General features: G+C 41.7%; 1 protein-coding gene across 3 annotated transcripts in view; it reads right to left on the reverse strand.

Annotated features, from left to right (window-relative positions):
* Window positions 1–7,258: 7,258 nt before the first annotated feature.
* The window catches only part of tp53bp2a (tumor protein p53 binding protein, 2a), a 44,745-nt gene continuing 29,541 nt past the window's right edge, over window positions 7,259–22,462 (reverse strand). For 2 of the 3 annotated variants that reach the window (XM_078793886.1, XM_078793885.1), the window contains 11 exons: window positions 21,118–21,307; window positions 19,422–19,472; window positions 18,345–18,437; window positions 18,137–18,258; window positions 17,687–18,065; window positions 13,503–14,332; window positions 11,362–11,499; window positions 11,142–11,275; window positions 10,084–10,250; window positions 9,794–9,993; window positions 7,259–7,963 (listed from right to left, as the gene is read on the reverse strand). In XM_078793886.1, the coding sequence (XP_078650012.1) occupies window positions 7,922–7,963; window positions 9,794–9,993; window positions 10,084–10,250; window positions 11,142–11,275; window positions 11,362–11,499; window positions 13,503–14,332; window positions 17,687–18,065; window positions 18,137–18,258; window positions 18,345–18,437; window positions 19,422–19,472; window positions 21,118–21,307 (2,346 nt within the window). In that variant the 3' untranslated portion in view covers window positions 7,259–7,921. The remainder of the gene's footprint in view (window positions 7,964–9,793; window positions 9,994–10,083; window positions 10,251–11,141; window positions 11,276–11,361; window positions 11,500–13,502; window positions 14,333–17,686; window positions 18,066–18,136; window positions 18,259–18,344; window positions 18,438–19,421; window positions 19,473–21,117; window positions 21,308–22,462) is intronic. The other variant, XM_058058468.2, reaches the window with a different exon arrangement.

Raw genomic sequence — 22,462 nt, forward strand, 5'->3', positions numbered from 1 at the left:
TCCTCCTGACCGGGGGGGCGCAAGCACCAGAGGATGGCTCACCAAAACATCGCAGAGGAACAGGCGGGTTCAGTGTAAGGACCGCAGGGAGCTGCAAAAAAAGAAGAATACACCAAAATTCACCAACTATCTTTCTTCTTTGACAAAAGACACAATCAGGACAATTATGGCCAATTATGGCACTGATGTTAAAGGGTTAGAAACCCGGACCTGAAGCAACTCCATGTCAATAATCCATAAACACACTCCTGATCAAAAGCTTAAGGTCATGTGAGCTTAAGGAGGTCCCAAGTCTTTTTTTTTTCCACACTGGTAGTCCCGCTAAACATGTTATGTTTACCGATGCTAAAATACTGAAGCTACTTACCATTGAGACATCTTGAAGTAACCTCATTTCTTGAGAAACTTGGGACAGTCCAGTCTCTACTTCCAAAATCCAGATCCAACACATATGGCTGTATGTTCAAAGCCGACATTTCAGTACGAGGTGCATTATTTAAAAAAAATAAAAAAATAAAAAACAAAACCTTAAACTGTATTATGGAAAGCAGGAAGTGAACAAATGTAACAGTAGCAGTTGATGTTTGCTAAATACAAGGATGAAGAGTCTTGAACCAGTCATGATGTGCTATATATATCACTATTGACACTTACTATGGTACCCATTATGGCATTGGATACTCATATCACCTTGTACTTCGATACGTGACAAAAAAATTAAAAATTAAAAAAATTAAGAAATTTAATAAAATAAAGTAATATATATATATATATAAAAAGCTTCATACTTCGACAAAAAAAATAAATAACGTATTTAAAATAAAAAAAAACTTAAACTATATTAGGAAAGCAGGACCAGCACAGAAAGCGTTATAGATCTTCCAGAATCTGCACCTATTCAGCTGTATTTTTTGGGATTTCCGGGTTTCCTGCAAAAACGGTCTGCTTTAATAACTAGCAAGTAGGCTAGCTTGCAGAGAGTTTACATAAGGAAACTACTCTGTGATGACACAAAGGTGTCAAATCCTGGTGCCCCTGCTCAGTGCCCCCGTCTTGCACCTGAGGTTGATTACTCCTCTGGCATTTAAGCTGACAGCTGAGGAACGCCGGACTATTGCCTAGCATACGTTGCGCTACACATGTTGCTGACCCGCTTCCCAGAACTCTTAGTGCGCTCACCTTAAGCCAGCTCCCTTTTGCGTGTTTTCCATGGTGTTCCCTTTCGACACCATCGCCTTTTTTTAACTTCCTTTTGGACCTAATAAATCCTGAACTCCACTCACCCGTCTCCTGCTTCCATGTCCAGGACAGAGACCCTCCAGGAACGGAACAAAAGGAACGGTTTTACTACGTCTTTTCAATCTCTGCACAGTTTACTGCTGCATGTAATTATGACGAATCAACATTTTTTTCTGTAAAATGGTGTGTGTGTTTCTGTACAGATGTGTTCCAACGTGCTACCAGGTGTGTGGCACGCCGCCACGAATACGCCACGAGAACACTGGGAACATTAAGGACAAAAAGAATGGACGCTTTAGGACACGTGCAGACACCCGACACCATGACAACAGAGTACGGCGTGTGTAAATATTGAACATGCTCGTTTGACATGTCAGTGAGCGCAGGACAACAGAGTGGCGCACGGCGCGTGTCACCGGGGTCACCGTGCCGCTTCTGTTGAATGTTCAGGTGCACGTTCTCGAGTTGGATAACATTCACCCTGCATGGGAAGCATGGTTTAGAGACCTGTAGCCGCCATTGTACAAACACCTGGGGACCAGCTGTTAAGGTGTGACATGTCAAATATTTGCATGGTCATACGCTCCGGAATCTTTAAGAGGACATTAAAAGTGTTCAGCACTGTTTTTATAAGCGTTTGTTTTTATAAACACTTGCTTACATTAAACAACAACAAGAGAGGAGAAATATGATCTCAGGGAAAAACTAAATTTGAAACGCTTATGCTAGGACTACGTTAAAAAGCCATAGCATTTCAGTATGTGGAATCAAACTATGGAATGGATTGAGTAAGGACCTCAAACAATGCACAACGATGAGCCAATTCAAGAAACAATACAAGCAGTTGATGTTTGCTAAATACAAGGATGAAGAGTCTTGAACCAGTCATGATGTGCTATATATATTACTTCGATACGTGACCAAAAATAAATAAATACATAAAATAAAATAAATGAAAATAAATAAATAAATAATGCCTTAATTAATTAATTAATAACACATTAATAAATAAAAATTAAGTTTTTTTTATTAATTAAAAACAACAACAACAACTTAAATTACATTAGGAAAGCAGGAAGTGAACAAATGTAACAGTTACTGATTGTAAAAGTACCAGATGGAGGGGTAGGATTTAATAAGCTTTGCTTCTTCCTACTCCTTTTGGACATGTGGAACTGTGAACTGATTATGTGATGCATTCAATTGTAATCTGATGCATGTTCAAATAAAATAAAACCATTACCATTATTCATAAGTCCGGTTTTATTAAAAAAAAGAAAATATATATCTATATAAAACATGTCCCGAGTTCAATTATAAAATATTGGCAAGATTGAATTCACCTCATACTTCAGTACGTGCCAAAAAAACAAACAAACAAACAAACTATATTAAGTAAGAGATATTAAGAAATAAAAAATAAATTACACAAAATAAAATAAAATAAAAAAAAACTTAAATTATATTAGGAAAGCAGGAAGTGAACAAATGTAACAGTTACTGATTGTAAAAGTACCAGATGGAGGGGTAGGATTTAATAAGCTTTGCTTCTTCCTACTCCTTTTGGACATGTGGAACTGTGAACTGATTATGTGATGCATTCAATTGTCATCTGATGCATGTTCAAATGAAATAAAACCATTACCATTACAAAAGTTATGTTTTCAGCTATAATTGTGTGGTAACATACAACTGTAAATGCCATTCCAATACAGTCCAACGCGTGTATTTTTCCTACCTGTGATGTTAGCGGCATGTCCTAACTTACTCGAAGCTCACTTGTAAATAAACATTCATTTTAAGAGAAAGAACATTGTACCAAACGGTCCACATTGACCACATAATAAACCTTATCAGCCACCGTGGCGTTTGAAAAGACTTCCACGGCGTCACACCAGCTGCTCAGAGCATGTGCCCAAATACAGTGCACCTTCCTGGGCCACAGCAGGTGGCTCCCACCGCTCTATATGCTGGTCCTCCTGATAGCAGTCATGTGGTAGTAGTGATTTCATTATATTTCATTAGGACAAATCAACAGGTTCAGTTGGTTAAATCCTAAAATCTTAAATCTTTCCAGCCTTTCTTAGACTTAAAAGATATGGTCCATCTCAAATGTTTTGGGAATGTTTTTCGATGTCTAGAACAGATTACTTGGATAAGTATTATTTCCTATGGCAAAAATTGCATTGGTTTTCCAGAGTTTCCAAAAGATGCCAAATTGGAAATTAACAAAGCCATCAGTTGATTCCAAGCAGAAGAAAATAAACGTTGTGTTGCAGTTCCATCAGGAAACCATCTGTGGTTCCAGTGTTCATGTCTGCCCAAAGGGGGAAAATGGCTCCCGGGTCAGATTGAAACAGAATGAATGCTAATAAATCAACAGAAGAGACAGTCGGGACAGCCGTACCAAAGCAACTTGGATACATTATACTGTGATTGTGTGGGAGTCAAACGGCACAAAAGATGACAGTGCACGGCATTGAATAGTGCGACACTGAGAGCTTTTAATCAGCCTTTTTTTTTGGGGGGGGGGGAGAAAAAGTCAAAACTGATTGCATTTTTGTTTTGGTTCTATTGTAGTCGCCCACTTCGGAACAGTGAGCTCTTTAACTGGCATGCATGTCTTTACTGATTAATCGTACAAACAGCGAAGTTATTCACGACAACAAGTCTAACTGAGGGGGCAGCAGCCAAGGTGGTTTACAAAAGGAGTATTAAATCATTGGGTTAATGTTAATACACCACAATTATCTGTGTACCAAGCATCCTGGTACCCATGGGTAGTTGGCAGTGATACAACTCTATTGTATCATATTGGTTAGCTTGTTCTTGGGTTCCAATAATGACTTCATAGTCGATTCATTTGGACCTTGTTGCTTCCATGAATGGAGTCTTGCGTAGGCCCGGACCTCATCAACCGGAACCAAACACAAACACTTAGTGGTTTGGTCCGCAATTAATATCAGGCAAGGGGCAAAAATGTCCATTATTTCTATTGTCAAATCTAGTTTTTTGCCTAAAACACAAAGATAATCGGTCTAATTTCATGGATGCTTAAGGAAATGGCAAAATCATCACATGTGAGAAGCTGAAATTAAAGGATATTAAAATTTTTGGTAATGGTAATGGTTTTATTTCATTTGAACATGCATCAGATTGCAATTGAATGCATCACATAATCAGTTCACAGTTCCACATGTCCAAAAGGAGTAGGAAGAAGCAAAGCTTATTAAATCTTACCCCTCCATCTGGTACTTTTACAATCAGTAAATGTTACATTTGTTCACTTCCTGCTTTCCTAATATAGTTTGAGGGTTTTTTGTTTGTTTTTTTGGCGTTTTTTTTTCGTACGAGGTGATATGACCATACAATGACATAATGGGTACCATAGTAACTGTCAATATAGTAGTATGTATTAGTGGTATGTATTTTTAGGTTGAAAATGTGATTTTTACGGTGCATTTCTGCCACTAACCACACGTGACAGTGACTCAGTTAACTCTCTGTCACTATCAATTCAGTGTATTCTTGACCAAAAATGGCCACTAATAGTCCGAGTGTCATTTTTTTTGCTATTTTTGTACTGTTCCTGCATTTCAATTGGACAAAAGTGGCCACAATATTGCCAAGTGTTGGAATTGGTCCTGACAATGAGGGGTCGTCTTCCATTTAAGGTGGTCTTATATTCATGTCAACGTGATGAATGGCTTCACAAACATCTTTACGTCCATAATTTTACTGTCTATTATGAAAAAGATGCATTTATATGCCTACTCTTTTCGGTGCCAGTTTAAGCAAACTTTCTGGTGTTTTTAACGGGTTAATGTATGACAGCATTGGGTCGATACACACCTGTAGACCTAGCTATAGCACAATAATGTAACACAATTGGGATTTCAAAATGGTGATTTGGTTATTTCTAAAATGTAGCTAACTATAATAATAATAATAATATAATAATATGCGGTGTCATGTTTAGTCTTACCTGAGTCGTCGGAAAGCAGGAAATGTGTGTTTCCCGGAGAGAGAAATAATCCAAGTGGACTTTAGTCGCCGAGAGAGGAACAAACACCCAAGCCTCCCACGACGGTCACTACCACCTCCTAACCTCGTTTCTACCCTTCTCTTCACTTTATTCAGGCCGGTAGAAGCTGCCTTTTTTATCCGAGGGAAAGGTGCGGCAAGCGGGTGAGTGGTTGCCAGCAGAGTGTGCTGGCTAGCAAAGTGGAAAGTGGAAAAAGGTGCCTCATATAAAAGACGTTGGGCGGCGCAACAGCGACGCCTGTAGGACAAAGATGGAACCGCAGCCTTGTATGTACAGATACACGGTACATGCTGGTGGCAGTAGACATTATTTATGAGGTTTTATTCTTATTCATACTCATAAAATGTGACGAAAAGCTTTATGTGGAAAAAAGATACAGTAAATGGGGTAACAGTGTCCTCTGCTGGCCAAGATATTACCTGCAACAAAAAAGACCTATTTTTCTCTTTTACAATTTAATGCATTTTGGCTGTTGGGATATTAAATTTTTTTTCTTTTTTTTAACGATTCATTCAAATTTTTTTGAATTTTTTTGAATTATCATTTCAGTTCCTGAAAGTAGCATTGCACAAAGGTTGAATCAAAGCAAGTGGACCTTCTCCTGTCATTGAACTCAACTTGCCAAAATAATAAAAATAAAATGGAAAAAATAAAATAAATATATAATATAATATAGAAAATAATAATACATAAAAAATAAAAATTACTTTGAAGTGTAAACGATAAGAAAATTCATTCTTTAAAAAATAAAAGTGTAAAAAAATAAATAAGTGTAAAAAAGAATACACATACACACAAAAGTGTGTAAAAAATACAAATATATATGCACACAGTATATTAAACAGAAAGTAGAAAAAAACATTATACATGGGTAGCATTTCTTTCTTTAATATTCTGACTTTATTCCAATAATAGTATAACATTTTTCACAAGCCAGCATTCCAAAAATGACAACCTGATTTTGTTGCATTGTTTCTCTTAATATCATGCTCTTAAAAAAAATAACCTTTTTTGTTTAATATTTCAACTCTACTCTACTATAAGTGGTATTTTCATTCATAATATTACAAGTTTATTCTCATAAAATCTGCCCATTTTGGCTTGTTTTCATTGCTTGGCCTTGGCGTTAAGGGGAGTAATTCCCATCCATTCATTTTCTATTTTATCCTCACAAGCTGGAGCCTATCCCAGCTGTTTTCCGGTGAGAGGTGGGATACACCCTGGACTGGTGGCCAGCCAATCACAGGGCACATATAGACAAACAACCATTCACACTCACATTCATACCTACGGACAATTTGGAGTGGCCAATTAAATACGGTTTAAGGTTCACTGAGCGCTTCAGCTTCTGTCCAGCAGAGGCCGCCAAACACGTCGTTGTGTTTATGCACATTTATTATAAAGAGATATGAGGTACACCTGTGTTATTTCATGAGCCCTCCACGTCACTGTGGTAGGAATATGAATCGTGAGGGTTTTTTTTGAGGGTTTATTTCTGTAATATTTTTACTTTAATCCTATTTACCTTACTAATGCTTGAGCATTCATCATATCCTTATCAAGGAGTGACACTCGCACCCCCATGTTGATCAGACGTGTACAAATACCCACCACGTCATAATGGATCAAACCAAAGGACAAGGGAGGGGGGTTAATCAAGCCCTCAGTTTAATTACAAAGTTTTAAAAAAATGTTCGAGTTCCTTACTCAATCCATTCCATAATCTGTTTAGACTTGTATGGGTAATGTTTAACCTAGTACATAGTTTTTTTTTTAATTGTCATTGTAAAGAAAAACTAGTAGTGAGAATCAGTGACTGGGATAGGAGTCCTTCAAACCAGAACCACCACTGGGGCGAGCGGTCAGCACGTGTCAAAAATTGAAGAACAACATGGCCGCCATCGTGGAGCAAAGGGGAACCGTAACCCATATGGGAGCCCACAAAGGAGGACAAAGTGTTCATAGCAGTAAAACGCTTGGTACAAAGTATTTTTATTATAAAGTTTTAAAAGACTACAGTACATTTGAGGTTATAGTTGGTACAGACACATTAGGGCAACAAAAAGGTAACAAAAATAAATATCTGCACTGTGAGATATGTTTGAAGTGGGAACTCGGAGGTGAAAACAATGTTACTGACTAACAGTCACTGAATTCTGGAAAGAGTGAGACATCTCTCTGTGGTCGTCGGCTTGGGTATATGAGCGGTGCCTGTATCATTTGAGTACATTAACAATCTGCGGCGTCTCGGCCCAGCGCTGATGGTGGGTGTCATGGGCCACAGACTGGAACAGGCAAAGAATCAAAGCGACGCTTCCTCGCCGTTTAGGCACGAATCCTGACATGTTATTACAATACTGCTTGTTCCGTTTGTATCCAGAGTCGGAGGCCATGTTAGCAAACAATTCAGACAATGAGAAAGGAAAAAAAAAAAGCAATAGGATGAGGACAAATGTCGCTCGTGAGAAGACAAAAGTGCCAGTTGGGCCACAAAGACTTCATAGTTGATCCTTCATAGTGTTTCTTCATTGGAACACTTTCCTTCTCTTTCCGGACTGGTAAAGCCTGTGTGTGTATTTGTGTGTGTGTGTGTGTGTGTGTGTGTTAGCGTGCATGCTTGAAATGTGCAGGAATCCTTTAAGCGAGGCTTCTCTGTCGGGGTTTTATCCTCGGGTAGAGCTGCAAGAGGAAAGACAAGACCAGCACTGGTCAAGCAGGCTTACAGTATCACAAGTTCCACATTAGTATGTGCTTTAGAGTAGTCTGGGTACAGCTTGTATGGCCGTATGGCGCAGCTCTTCTCTCACAGTAATGTCAAAGAGATGCTCCCTTACTGATATCGTCCAGCACTCCAGTCCCACTACCGATATCACCCTCTGCTGACATAGGTAGCAGCGGTCAAGAAGGCTTACAGTATCACAAGTTCTACATTAGTATGTGCTTTAGAGTAGTCTGGGTACAGCTTGTATGGCCGTATCGGCGCAGCTCTTCTCTGACAGTAATGTCTAAGAGATGCTCCCTTACTGATATCGTCCAGCACTCCATTCCCACTACCGATATCAACTTCTGCTGACATAGGTAGCAGCGGTCAAGAAGGCTTACAGTATCACAAGTTCCACACTATGTGCTTTAGAGTAGTCTGGGTACAGCTTGTATGGCCGTATCGGCGCAGCTCTTCTCTGACAGTAATGTCTAAGAGATGCTCCCTTACTGATATCGTCCAGCACTCCATTTCCACTACCGATATCACCCTCTACTGACATAGGTAGCAGCGGTCGTCCAAAAGTAATGTCGTATGAGATGCTCCATATTGGTTCTCTTACTGATATTTGATACGTATATTTGAGCGCTTCATTAATGATATTAATAATGCTGCTGTGTCCTATTTGTCTTATTTGAGACTTCTTACCAATATCTGGTAAGAAGGGTTAATAACTGTTAACCCGACTGTCCACCACTTCATAACCAATATAGATATCAATCGCTACTGATATCAATAGCAGCTCTTCATTCAAACTTATGTAGAAGCGACCTCTACTGATATCAACCGCTACTGATATCGGTAGAAGCTCTTCCTTAAAAGTAAAGTTGTATGAGATGCTGGACACTGGCGATATCAACCGCTAATGATATCGGTAGCAGCTCTTCCTTAAAAGTAAAGTCGTACGAGATGCTAGGTAGTGGCGATATCAACCGCTAATGATATCGGTAGCAGGTCTTCCCTCAAAGTAAAGCCGTACGAGATGCTGCATACTGGTGATATCAACCACTACTGATATCGGTAGAAGTGCTTCATTAAAAGTAAAGTCGTAAAAGATGGTGGATACTGGCGATATCAACCGCTAATGATATCGGTAGAAGCTCTTCCTTAAAAGTAAAGTCGTAAAAGATGGTGGATACTGGCGATATCAACCGCTAATGATATCGGTAGCAGCTCTTCCTTAAAAGTAAAGTCGTACGAGATGCTGGATACTGGCGATATCAACCGCTACTGATATCGGTAGAAGCTCTTCCTTAAAAGTAAAGTCGTAAAAGATGGTGGATACTGGCGATATCAACCGCTAATGATATCGGTAGCAGCTCTTCCTTAAAAGTAAAGTCGTACGAGATGCTGGATAGTGGCGATATCAACCGCTACTGATATCGGTAGCAGCTCTTCCCTCAAAGTAACGTCAGTCGTACGAGATGCTGGATACTGATGATATCAACCGCTAATGATATCAGTAGCAGCGCTTCCTTAAAAGTAAAGTCGTGTGAGATGCTGATACTGGCGATATCAAGCGCTACTGATATCGGTAGCAGGTCTTTCCTCAAAGTAACATCATACAAGATGCTGGATAGTGGCGATATCAACCACTACTGATATCGGTAGCAGCTCTTCCCTCATGGCGATATCAACCACTACTGATATCGGTAGCAGCTCTTCCCTCAAAGTAAAGTCGTACGAGATGCTGGATACTGGCGAGATCATGATATCTGAGCTGGTATCGTTTCTCGTGCATGTCTCACCCCAAGAAGGTTGCGTGGAATGTAGCCCTCGTCGTCCCCCAGGCGTGCCCACCACCACTCGATCTCATCCTCGTCCTCTCTGCGGATGACGGTCATACAGTCGCCTTCGCGGAAGGAGAGCTCGTCTGGGTTTTGACCCGTGAAGTCCCACAGGCCGTAGACCACGCCTCTGTTCATGATGCCCATCTTCTCTTGAACGCCTGGCCGTGATGGCAGAAAACGTTTGCTTTTCAAAATAAAGTAAGGCAAACTAAACCATATGAAAATGTAAATGATGATGTCCAACTGACCGTAGAGGAACTGGGAGCACTGGGTGTAACCTTCTTCCATCTCCTCGCATTTATCGGCCGCCGTCTGCATGTCGCTGTACGTCGTGTTGAAGACGGCGGCGGCCGATTCCACCAAGAACTTGCACACTTGCACGTTGTTGCAGGAGGCGGCGCAGTGAAGAGGCGTCCTTACGAGACAACAAAAAAAGGAGAACTCTTAACATGCACTGAAATGTGGGCGGTTACAAAGATTATGACCAGAAGTGTGATGAGGACCATAGAACAGTACAAGAGGCGGGGTACACCCTGGACTGGTGGCCAGCTAATCACAGGGCACATGTAGACAAACAACCATTGACACTCACATTCATACCTATGGACAATTTGGAGTGGCCAATTAACCTAGCATGTTTTTGGAATGTGGGAGGAAACCGGAGTACCCGGAGAAAACCCACGCATGCACGGGGAGAACATGCAAACTCCACACAGAGATGGCCGAGGGTTGGGAAAGACAAAATAAGAAGCCAAAAAGTTACCACTTCCACACAAAGTAGGAGGAGAGCTCATTCATTTTCTAGCGCTTTTCCTCACGAGGGTCGCAGGGGGTGCTGGAGCCTATCCCAGCTGTCTTCGGGCAACAGGTGGGGTACACCCTGGACTGGTGGCCAGCCAATCACAGGGCACATATAGACAAACAACCATTCACACTCACATTCATACCTATGGACAATTTGGAGTGGACAATTAACCAAGCATGTTTTTGGAATGTGGGAGGTAACCCACGCATGCACGGGGAGAACATACAAACGGAGATGGTGGAATTGGAGACCGAGGGTAGAATTGAACCCTGGTCTCCTAGCTGTGAGGTCTGCGCGCTAACCACTCGACCGCTGTGCCACCAAGACAACAGACAGAGTTACAATAATGAAATCTAAATATGACAAAAAAATGACTGTACTTTTGAAAAGATGGTCAGTTTTTAATAACGTAATATGGCTAATATAACAACATGGCTACCAACAGTAAAGCGCTTGAAGCTCTCCATTACAGCGGCCGGATCACAAGAAACCTCAACTCACCAGCCGTCGCTGTCGGCCGCGTTGACGTTGACGCCAAACTGAACAAGAAACTTGACAATATCCGTGTGTCCGGCGCAGACGGCGTTGTGAAGCGCAGTGATGCCTTCATCGTTGGGCTGGCTGGGGTCCTCCACCTTTGGAGGGGTCGGCAGGGTGATCAAATACACGTGAATCCAAAGACCGTGTCGAAGAAAAAGAGAAAGTGTGGAGAAACCGTCACCTCGTAGATGATTCTCTGGACCAGGTCAAACTCCCCCTCCAGAGAAGAGTCCAGCAGCAGAGCCAGCGGGTTGAACTTGACTCTCATGTTGTGGCTGATTCGTTCCGAGCCTACCTTGCGCAGGTTTGTCCTCTTCCCCTGAAGACAAAACCATAAGAAAGTGAGCCCACTGTCGCTCGGGAGAAAGCGTCCACTCTGTGGGGAGTTCTCACTCAACTGGGACACGAGGAAGGACGGGCTATTTTTTTTTTTTTTTTGCATGGCTAATCCAAAGCTTGAAGAAACAATTTCACTTCTCCTAATTGGTGATTATGCAACCTGCTTAGTAGGTACAGTACTCCAGATAAGTAGGCCATAACATTGGTTTCTAATTGGTCGCCTTTTTTGGGGGTAAAACACAAATCCTCCTCCGACAGTGGGATTATGTAAACGTGTAAACTGGTGTTTATTTTTAAACACAAAGTCCACCTCAGTGTGGAAACCTGGGGTGAAAATGTACTTAGTCTAAGTAGAATAAGGCCCATTTTCTGTAAAAACAATAGCCGTGCTTGATGGGGATTATCTAATTATATAACATCCACCCAGGTCACGACTGTTGATTTGACAAATCACCGCCTCACAAACATGTGACAGGAATTCAGAACGCACGTATACTGGAACCTCAGGTTTTGTTCCAGAAAGGTCAGACAAAAACCGAAACGTACAAAAAAGGATCATTTTTGCAGGCCTGCTCGTTTCTTGCCTCTGAGCAGGCAGCAGGTTCGGCACTTGGATGCTTTACGGAACAACAGTGTTCCCCATAGGCCTATCTTGTCCGATAATATTCATTCATTCATTCATTTTCTACCGCTTTTCCTCACGAGGGTAGCAGGGGGGGTGCTGGAGCCTATCCCAGCTGTCTTCGGGCTAGAGGCGGAGTACACCCTGGACTGGTGGCCAGCCAATCACAGGGCACATATAACCAAACAACCATTCACACTCACATTCATACGTATGGACAATTTGGAGTCGCCAATTAAGCTAGGATGTTTTGTTTTTGGAATGTGGAAACCGGAGTACCCGGAGAAAACCCACGCATGTACGGGGAGAACATTCAAACTCCACACAGAGATGGCCGAGGGTTGGGAAAGACAAAATAAGAAGCCAAAAAGTTACCACTTCCACACAAAATAGGAGAACTCATTCATTTTCTACCGCTTATCCTCACAAGGGTCATAAGGGTTGCTGGAGCCTATCCCAGCTGTCTTCGGGCGAGAGGCGGGGTACACCCTGGACTGGTGGCCAGCCAGCCAATCACAGGGCACATATAGACAAACAACCATTCACACTCGCTAATTAACCTAGCATGTTTTTGGAATGTGGGAGGAAACCGGTGTACAAACCCACGCATGCACGGGGAGAACATGCAAACTCCACACAGAGATGGCCGAGGGTGGAATTGAACCATTGTCTCCTAGCTGTGAGGTCTGTGCGCTAACCACTCGACCGCCGTGCCACCCTGTCCGATAATCAATAAATCCATTAACCACAGGATAAATAAAAATTTACCTAGCATGTTTTTGGAATGTGGGAGGAAACCGGAGTACCCATGCAAACTCCACACAGAGATGGCCGAGGGTGGAATTGAACCCTGGTCTCCTAGCTGTGAGGTCTGCGCGCTAACCACTAGACCGCCGTGCCGCCTTGTAGCCATTTCATGCAGAATCATGAGTCTTGCATGCAGAAAACGGTATAAATAATTACAAACCTATGAATGAAAGCTATTGTTTTTCACCTTCATCCAATTGCAACATATTTTTTTGGCCCCATGGCAGGTTATTTTGCAGTCACACTCGATTAAAAAAAATGTGAGTCTGCTACGCATAGGGGACTTGGGCTTTTGCAGAACAATACAGAACAGGGCAAAGGGACCAGTTTGTTACGTGCAATATTGTACAAACCCAAGCATACGAAAACAGAAAGTTGATTGTTGTGCTTTTCCATGACTCCCACATCACCCACCGCATGGGGCTTTTTTTCTAAAATTCCATAAACGTAGACGGTACCAGTCAACGCTTTTGACATACATACGTACTCATGCTATTGAATGAGAAAGTGCATCCAAACGTTTACGGTACCAGAAAGGGCAAAGTGATTCTTACGGGAGGCAAAGCCACTTGACCGGTGACCTCTGGCGCTTTCATATTAAAGGTGTCCTCTCCTAAGCTGTCCTGCTCTCCTCCGCTGGGGTATGGTGGTGGTGGGTAAGGGGGGAACTCTTCCAGAAAGCCCTCAGGAGGTGGAGGAGGCAGGTTGGGGATTGTGTCCTCCAAACCAGCAGGGGGCGGAGGTGGGAAGAGAGCGTCTTCCGGCCTGGGAGCCGGGTGTGACGGAGGAGGAGGGGGGATGATGTCTTCGCTGTCGAGGATGGATACCGTTAGTCTGGGTTGTTCAGCCGGGGTTGGAATGTGGACAGTTACACTTGGGACCTCCCCCGGATTGTCTGACTGGTGGTTCTCGGAACCACTCGGGGGTCCTGGAACATGTGGCCCCACAGATATCTCCACGCCTTTCTCTGCATCTGCAGGGAAGCTGGGAGTGGTCGGTGTGGCCACAGTGGTCTCCATAGCTGCCAGGGTGGTTTTCTGGTAGAGAAGCTTCTGGATGTTGGGCCCTGTAGGTCCCTCGGGCTCTGTGATGGAGCTGCGCTTCTTCAGGGGCCTGGGGGCGTTGTAGAGCTTCTTCCTCAGGGCTTCAAGATCCCCATCACTCTGGTGCCGGTAGGGGTTGGAAATGAAGGGGAGCAGCTTGGTGGGGCTGAGGGGTCTGGGGATGCGCTCTGTCTCCGGTTGGGAGCCCTCAGACGGACTGGGACCTGCAGGGTTGGCGCCGTTGTGGTCCACCTCAGATTCCGGCACAGGGGAGCGGCATTCCATGTAGGGGTTCTCCGGGTGCTGAGAGCCTCCGCTGGGAATCACTGGCTTGCCGTACACTACACAAACACCAGAAGCCATTTGTCAATATCACATAAAAACTCCCTGAATGCATCATTTACACTGTAAAAACACATTTTCACACAGAGATCCTGGACAATTGCTGGAATAGCCGACTTTTATCCGCCTTTGGATTTTATTGTGTGCTTTCATAGACAGTGGCAGGACGTCCCATGAGCAGATAATTAGATGTGGGCGCCAGCCTGTGGTGTGATTTCCAACATGGCTGGCTGTGAAAGCATCCATTGTCCCATTTTTGAAAAATTAGGTTGGAGAAAAAGTTAGAATATGATGGGAATGAATAAATAAATAAATATACACACACATGTGTATATATATATATACATATATACACACACACACACACGTGTATATATATATATACATATATACACACACACACACACACACACACACACGTGTATATATATATACACACACACACACACGTGTATATATATATATATATATACACACACACGTGTATATATATATATATATACACACACACACGTGTATATATATATATATATACACACACACGTGTATATATATATATATATACACACACACACACACGTGTATATATATATATATATATACACACACACACACGTGTATATATATATATATATACACACACACACACACGTGTATATATATATATATATACACACACACACACACGTGTATATATATATATATATATATATATATATATACACACACACACGTGTATGTGTATATATATATATATATATATATACAGTGAAGAAAATAAGTATTTGAACTAACTAACTGCTATTTTGCTATTTCTCCCACTTAGAAATCATGGAGGGGTCTGAAATTTTCATCGTAGGTGCATGTCCACTGTGAGAGAGATAAACTAAAAAGAAAAATCCAGAAATCACAATGCATGATTTTTTAACAATTTATTTGTGTGATACAGCTGCAAATAAGTATTTGAACACCTGTGTATCATCTAGAATTCTGACCCTGAAAGACCTGTTAGTCTGCCCATTAGAAGTCCACCTGCACTCCATGTATCATCCTGAATCAGATGCACCTGTTTGAGGTCGTTAGCTGCATAAAGACACCTGTCCACCCCATACAATCAGTAAGACTTTAACTTGTAACATGGCGAAGACCAAAGAGCTGTCCAAAGACACCAGAGACAAAATTGTACACCTCCACAAGGCTGGAAAGGGCTACGGAGCAATTACCAAGCAGCTTGGTGAAAAAAGGTCCACTGTTGGAGCTATCATTAGAAAATGGAAGAAGCTAAACATGACGGTCAATCTCAATCGGAGTGGAGCCCCATGCAAGATATCACCTCGTGGGGTCTCAATGATTCTAAGAAAGGTGAGGAATCAGCCCAGAACTACACGACAGGACTTGGTCAATGACCTGAAAAGAGCTGGGACCACCGTTTCCAAGGTTACTGTAGGTAATACACTAAGACGTCATGATGTGAAATCATGCATGGCACGAAAGGTTCCCCTGCTTAAACCAGCACATGTCAAGGCCCGTCTTAAGTTTGCATATGACCATTTGGATGATACAGAGGAGTCATGGGAGAAAGTTTTATGGTCAGATGAGACCAAAATAGAACTTTTTGGTCATAATTCCAATAAGCGTGTTTGGAGGAAGAAGAATGAAGAGTACAATCCGAAGAACACCATCCCTACTGTGAAGCATGGGGGTGGTAGCATCATGCTTTGGGGGTGTTTTTCTGCACATGGGACAGGACGAGTGCACTGCATTAAAGAGAGGATGACTGGGGCCGTGTATTGTGAGATTTTGGGGAACAACCTCCTTCCCTCTGTCAGAGCATTGAAGATGGGTCGTGGCTGGGTCTTCCAACACGACAACGACCCGAAGCACACAGCCAGGAAAACCAAGGAGTGGCTCCGTAAGAAGCATATCAAGGTTCTAGCATGGCCCAGCCAGTCTCCAGACCTGAACCCAATCGAAAATCTTTGGAGGGAGCTCAAACTCCGTGTTTCTCAGCGACAGCCCAGAAACCTGACTGATCTAGAGAAGATCTGTGTGGAGGAGTGGGCCAAGATCCCTCCTGCAGTGTGTGCAAACCTGGTGAAAAACTACAGGAAACGTTTGACCTCTGTAATAGCAAACAAAGGCTACTGTACCAAATATTAACATTCATTTTCTCAGGTGTTCAAATACTTATTAGCAGCTGTATCACACAAATAAATTGTTAAAAAATCATGCATTGTGATTTCTGGATTTTTCTTTTTAGTTTATCTCTCTCACAGTGGACATGCACCTACGATGAAAATTTCAGACCCCTCCATGATTTCTAAGTGGGAGAAATAGCAAAATAGCAGGGTGTTCAAATACTTATTTTCTTCACTGTATATACACACACACACACACACACGTATATATATATATATACACACACACGTATATATATATATATATATAAATACACACACACATACACGTGTGTGTGTGTATATATATATATATATATATATATATGCACATATACACACACACACATATATACACACATATACACACATGCATATATATACATACACACACATATACGAATATATACATATATACACATATACATATATATATACACATACATACGCACATATATATATACACATATACACACACATATGAATATATATGTATATACACACACATACACGTATACACACACATATATACACATGTACACACATACGATCTCTTTTCAGTTCTAAAGATATAAAAACAGCAACTAAGAGGCAGCTAAAAAAGCCACGTAATGGGACGCACCTTTTCCGCATAGAAAGCCTTCTGGAAAAAAAACCTCCAAAAAGCACCAACAACACTCCATTTCCATCATGTGACCTGCATACTAACCAAGCTCCAGCCACATTGTTATTATTATTATTATTGTTATTAACATTGTTACGCCCCACAACTACGTCACTGGTGTGGTGCCACACTGCAATGCCTCAGGCCGCTAGCCAAAGGTAACGCCACATATTGGAGCTGCCACCACTGCTGCTGCTGCTGTGTTAGCAGTTAACGCTAGGTGTAGCGTTCCTTTCTATGTTGCTACGTGACATCAATGCACCCAGGAAGGAAGTTCCGCTAATGCTTAAAAGGAGTAAAATACTGTAGTATGACAGGATATCATGAATGTAGTTGTTACTACATGCTTATGAAGCCATAAAACCTTGTTGGAGGTTTTTGAAGCCGTTTTAATAAGTGTGTCCCATCGTGCATGAGTTAGCTGCCTCTTGTAAATGTTATATCTTTAGACGGCACAGAAAAGATCCAACGCCAATGTGAAGCAGCGAGTGGACAAGTGGGGAGCCTCTTACTGCTGATGAAGCCGTTGGTGCGACTCTGAGACCTGCCGAGGGCCCCCTGGATGCCAGATTGCTGCGTGTACATGGAGTAAATGGAGCTGGCTGCGACGGTCTGCGGCTTGCTCAAGTTGTTCTCTTTGGAGGAGGGTAGCTCCGGGGTGAAGGGTCGCACGGTGGCCGCGGGTGGAGCGTCCTGCTTGGAGGGCAAAGGGAGTGTCTGGCTCTGAGAGGGCGGCAGAGGGCTGTGGGCGGGCTGAGGGTGGTTGCTGTGAGGCTTGGCTTTAGGAAAGGTGCCCGTGTTGAGGCCCGCCTTGCCGTAAGGGGCGACATTTGGGCCCTTTGGTTTGGTCGGGACAGGTGGCGGGATCTTGACTGGAGCCTTGGGAGCAGACTGAGAACATAGGCGAGTGAGACCCCATAGATAGGCATGATGAATTAGCTTTATTATTTTTTTTTTTTTACCTGAGCATCCCTGACCAAGTCGTCACTGCTCTGGTTTTTGCGGAGTGAAGTGGCAGGAATCTCTGTAGGCTCAAACATGGAAAATGGACGCACTTTCCTGTCCCGCTTGGGCTCAGCGTCATCTAATCACAGACCACAATCCATTACAGTTAGCTTTCAGTGTGATCCTATCTGGTCTTCTCGGCAAAGCCATGTGTAGATTTCTGACCTTGGACTTTGTGGGAGTGAGAGCTCATCCGTGGGAGTGTTGACGCTGGACCATGGCCGTTTGTGTTGGACTCCACTTTGGATGACTGGTTCCCTGAGGAATAAAAAACCAGAGCGGAGGATTCATAAAATATGGAGCCATTCCTTTTGGTTTGAAGTCCACACAGAGATGGCCGAGGGTGGGGAAAGACAAAATAACAAGCCAAAACGTTACCACTTCCACACAAAATAGGAGGAGAACTCATTCATTTTCTACCGCTTATCCTCACGAAGGTTGCAGGGGTGCTGGAGCCTATCCCAGCTGTCTTCAGGCGAGAGGCGGGGTACACCCTGGACTGGTGGCCAACCAATCACAGGGCACATATAGACAAACAACCATTCACACTCACATTCATACCTATGGACAATTTTTGGAGTGGCCAATTAACCTAGCATGTTTTTGGAATGTGGGAGGAAACCGGAGTACCCGGAGAAAAACCCACACATGCACGGGGAGAACATGCAAACTCCACACAGAGATGGCCGAGGGTGGATATTTGTGCATATAAATCCACAAAAAAATGGTCAGACCACTTTTGGGGACAAGATACAGGACATGTTTCCAACAAGTTTTCCGAAATGTCAAAGACTAATTCATCCATCCATTTTCTATATTGTTTATCCTCAGCCTATCCCAGCTGTCTTTGGGCGAGAGGCGGGGTATACCCTGGACTGGTGGCCAGCCAATCACAGGGCACATATAGACAAACAACCATTCACACTCACATTCATACCTATGGACAATTTGGAGTGGCTAATTAACCTAGCATGTTTTTGGAATGTGGGAGGAAACCGGAGTACCCGGAGAAAACCCACGCATGTTAAAGAATCCTTTAAAAAAAAAAATCCAGACAGTAATCCGGATCACCCTCAAAATGTCATTACTTCCTCCATATCCTATTTCTGTCAATTCCAAATTCAAATCCATTCCGAACTTTTTAAGTTATTGTGAACACAAACATACACATAAACTCTGGCAACCTCCACACTGGCAGCAAAAGAAAGCACAAATGCACATCCAAAAAGGTATTTTTTCTACCTTTTCTCTTGGCCCGGAGCGCTTTCAGAGGCTCCAGCAAGAACATGGTCTCTGGATAGGATGCATTCAGAATAAAGGGAGGAAAAAAAACAATACAGCCTTAAAGCTGGTTGAAGCATGGGTTCCATCAAACTATTCTACAAATCCAAAAGAAAATGAAAAAAAATGCACACAACAAACTGAGAAAAAAAAAAATCAAAAACAAAGAAAAAAAAATAATGCAGCCATCGCGGAATATTGCACGTAACCAACTGCTACAATGCCCTGTTGCTGTATTGTTCCCAAAATGGAGTGCCCAAACAAAACACCCAATGAGCTGCTGACCCACTGAGTGACTGTGGCTACTGAATCACCCACCATGGGGCCAAAGACAGCTGCAGGTGGAAGCCATTAGATAAAGAATGGGCGAAACATCAACAATAACAATAATAATTCCATCCACGCTTCATTTTGAATTATTTCACATTATTTTTCTGCATGTAAAACTCTATTTTTTTGTTTACATTTTCATGTGTTATTATTTCCTATGGGAAAATGTCCTTGGTTTACATACATCTTGGTTTTCATCTACACTTCTGGAACAAATCACTAACAAATCTCGCCGCATCCCAGCTTCACTCCACCGCAAATATTCAAAATATATAAACAAATCATGGATGTTTTGTGGTTGCATGCGGCCTACTAATCCAAAAATGTGCATATTTCACTCAATGTGATGCATTTCTGGCCTTAAGTAAGCATTTTCAAGGACAAAAATGGTAAAACTAAAACAGAAATATAAGGCATTCAGAAAACGCATTGTGATATGGAGTGTTCTACACTGGTCGCTAGGTGTCGGTAATACTGGACACAAACCGGAAGTACACAAAAAGAACAAGGATTATGTCAATTTATCTTATTATGTCTACTATATTGGGTAATAGGTGACTATAGGGGTGCTATTTTATGTCTAGAGGGCTCTAATAATGTTGAAAGGCATATTTAGAAGGTTTTAAACAGGTTTATTTATACTCTTAATACCAAAATATTAAATTTAATATTGCAGAAATTCACTTATCGCAGTCGGGTCTGAAACCAATGAAGTGTGGTAAAAGGCTCTTTTCTGCTGTGGTGGCCAGTGATGTTTATTTAGTGCAGATGTAAGCAGGTTTCTATTATTCGGGGCAAGGCATTTACTCCTGTGTTGGTTTTGGTGTTTATGTATTACAATAAAACTCGCATTCAACTTCACTGTTGTGGTGGAACATGCAGTATTTCCAATCAGAGTAACGTTAAAATAACTCTAGCCAACTCGTGCTACCTCTTCTTATTTTATGGCTGAGGGCGTCTGTTGGAGAAAATTTGAGGTCTTAATATTTTGAGTACCCTGGTTTGCTTTTGGATTTTTTTTTGCCACCCCCTTGATAAAGTAAACATGCTAACAGTTGAGCAAAAAAGAGCCACTGCAAAACAAGATAAAAAGACACTCTTCAGAAGAAGTGAAAAAGAGGAGAGCTGATGATGTTCAGGCATAACACAGCACCCATGAGATATCTTCTTTGCTACCTTCTGAGCTCAGAGTAACGTCACAACCCGGTGCAGCATCAGATCTCGCTGCTCCTGCTTGTCATATTAAAAACAAACAAACATACCTTTTTTTCCCCTCACAGAAATGCCCTAAATAAGAAAAACCTGATCCTGGGTCCTTGTTTCTCACCTGTTGCTGCCTTGCTTTGGAGGTCGTGAGTAGGCAGGGTGGCGGTGCCGTCGGGGTAGGCCGGCTTTACAAGCAGCTCGTGTCTGCCAGAGCCACCGCGAGGCATCGTGGACGACTGGATGTACGGGCCGACCGCCGCCACGCGAGATGGACCTGACTGTTGCTGCCCGGCTGGGCTGTCACACGGCACCTGGGGGGGGAACAGCAACACAAGAAAGATGTTTTACGGTCAACTTCTTATCCTGTATTAGGTGGAGTAGAGCGGATCCCCGCATATTCATAATTTAGCATTTGCAGATCTTTGGTCAAGAATTAAAAAAAAAAATATATATATATATATATATATATATATATATTTTTTTTTTTTTTTTAAGAAAAAAAACATCTCATTCATGTGACATGAGTGCACAATTATGTAGACGCAGTTTGGGGAAATGCCTTCCTAGACTGCTAGCCTCTAGCGCAGGGGGGGTTCAAACATTTTCCACCAAGAGACGCATACTGAAAGGTAAAGGATGCAGGACACCTAATATTTATATTAACTTTGTAAAAAGGATAAACAAATTGGGGTGTCCAAAGTGCGGCCTGTGGCACATTCCAAATATATAATTTGACAAAAAAATACAAAAGCAAAAATGAAAAAAAATAATTATCCCAAGGACGAAATAGTAAGTTGTAAAAAAAAAATTGTAATTTCATGACAAAAAGTCTGAATTTGATAAGAATGAGGAAATGACATTTTAGTAGCATAAAACTGAAATAATAAAGAATGACATTATTTTTTTTAAAGTCGTAATATGAGGGAAAAAAAGACGAAAGCTGTCATTTCAGGAAAAGTAGCTTTTGTGTGAATAAAGTCATAATTACAACAAGAAAATCTACAAAGAGAAAGTGGACATTGTTTGCAAATGGAAAAAAAAAAGACAAGCTGCAATTTTATGAAGGGAAAGTCAAAATGTTAAGAAAATAAAAATCACAATTTTACAAGAATAAACTCATTATTATGAGGAAAATGTTGTCATTTTTGCCGCATAAAGGCAAAATAGGTGTTTTTAAAAAAAAAAAAACGTGGTAATATTATAACAATCATAATTTTTGAAAAATTGAGCTGGGAGTAAAGTCATAATTACAACAAAAAAGTGGACATTGTTTGAAAATGAAAAAAACAATAAAAGACAAGCTGCAATTTTATGAAGGGAAAGTCAAAATACTAAGAAAATAAAAATCAAAATTTTACAAAAATAAACTCATTATTATAAGGAAAAAAATTTCATTTTTGCTGCATAAAGGCAAAAGAGGTGATTTTTTTTTTAAAACATGGTAATATTATAACAATCATAATTTT

The sequence above is a fragment of the Doryrhamphus excisus genome, linkage group LG10 (genome assembly GCF_037039965.1).
Source record: "Doryrhamphus excisus strain RoL-2023G ecotype Guam linkage group LG10, RoL_Dexc_Guam_v1.1, whole genome shotgun sequence".
Lineage (NCBI taxonomy): Eukaryota > Metazoa > Chordata > Actinopteri > Syngnathiformes > Syngnathidae > Doryrhamphus > Doryrhamphus excisus.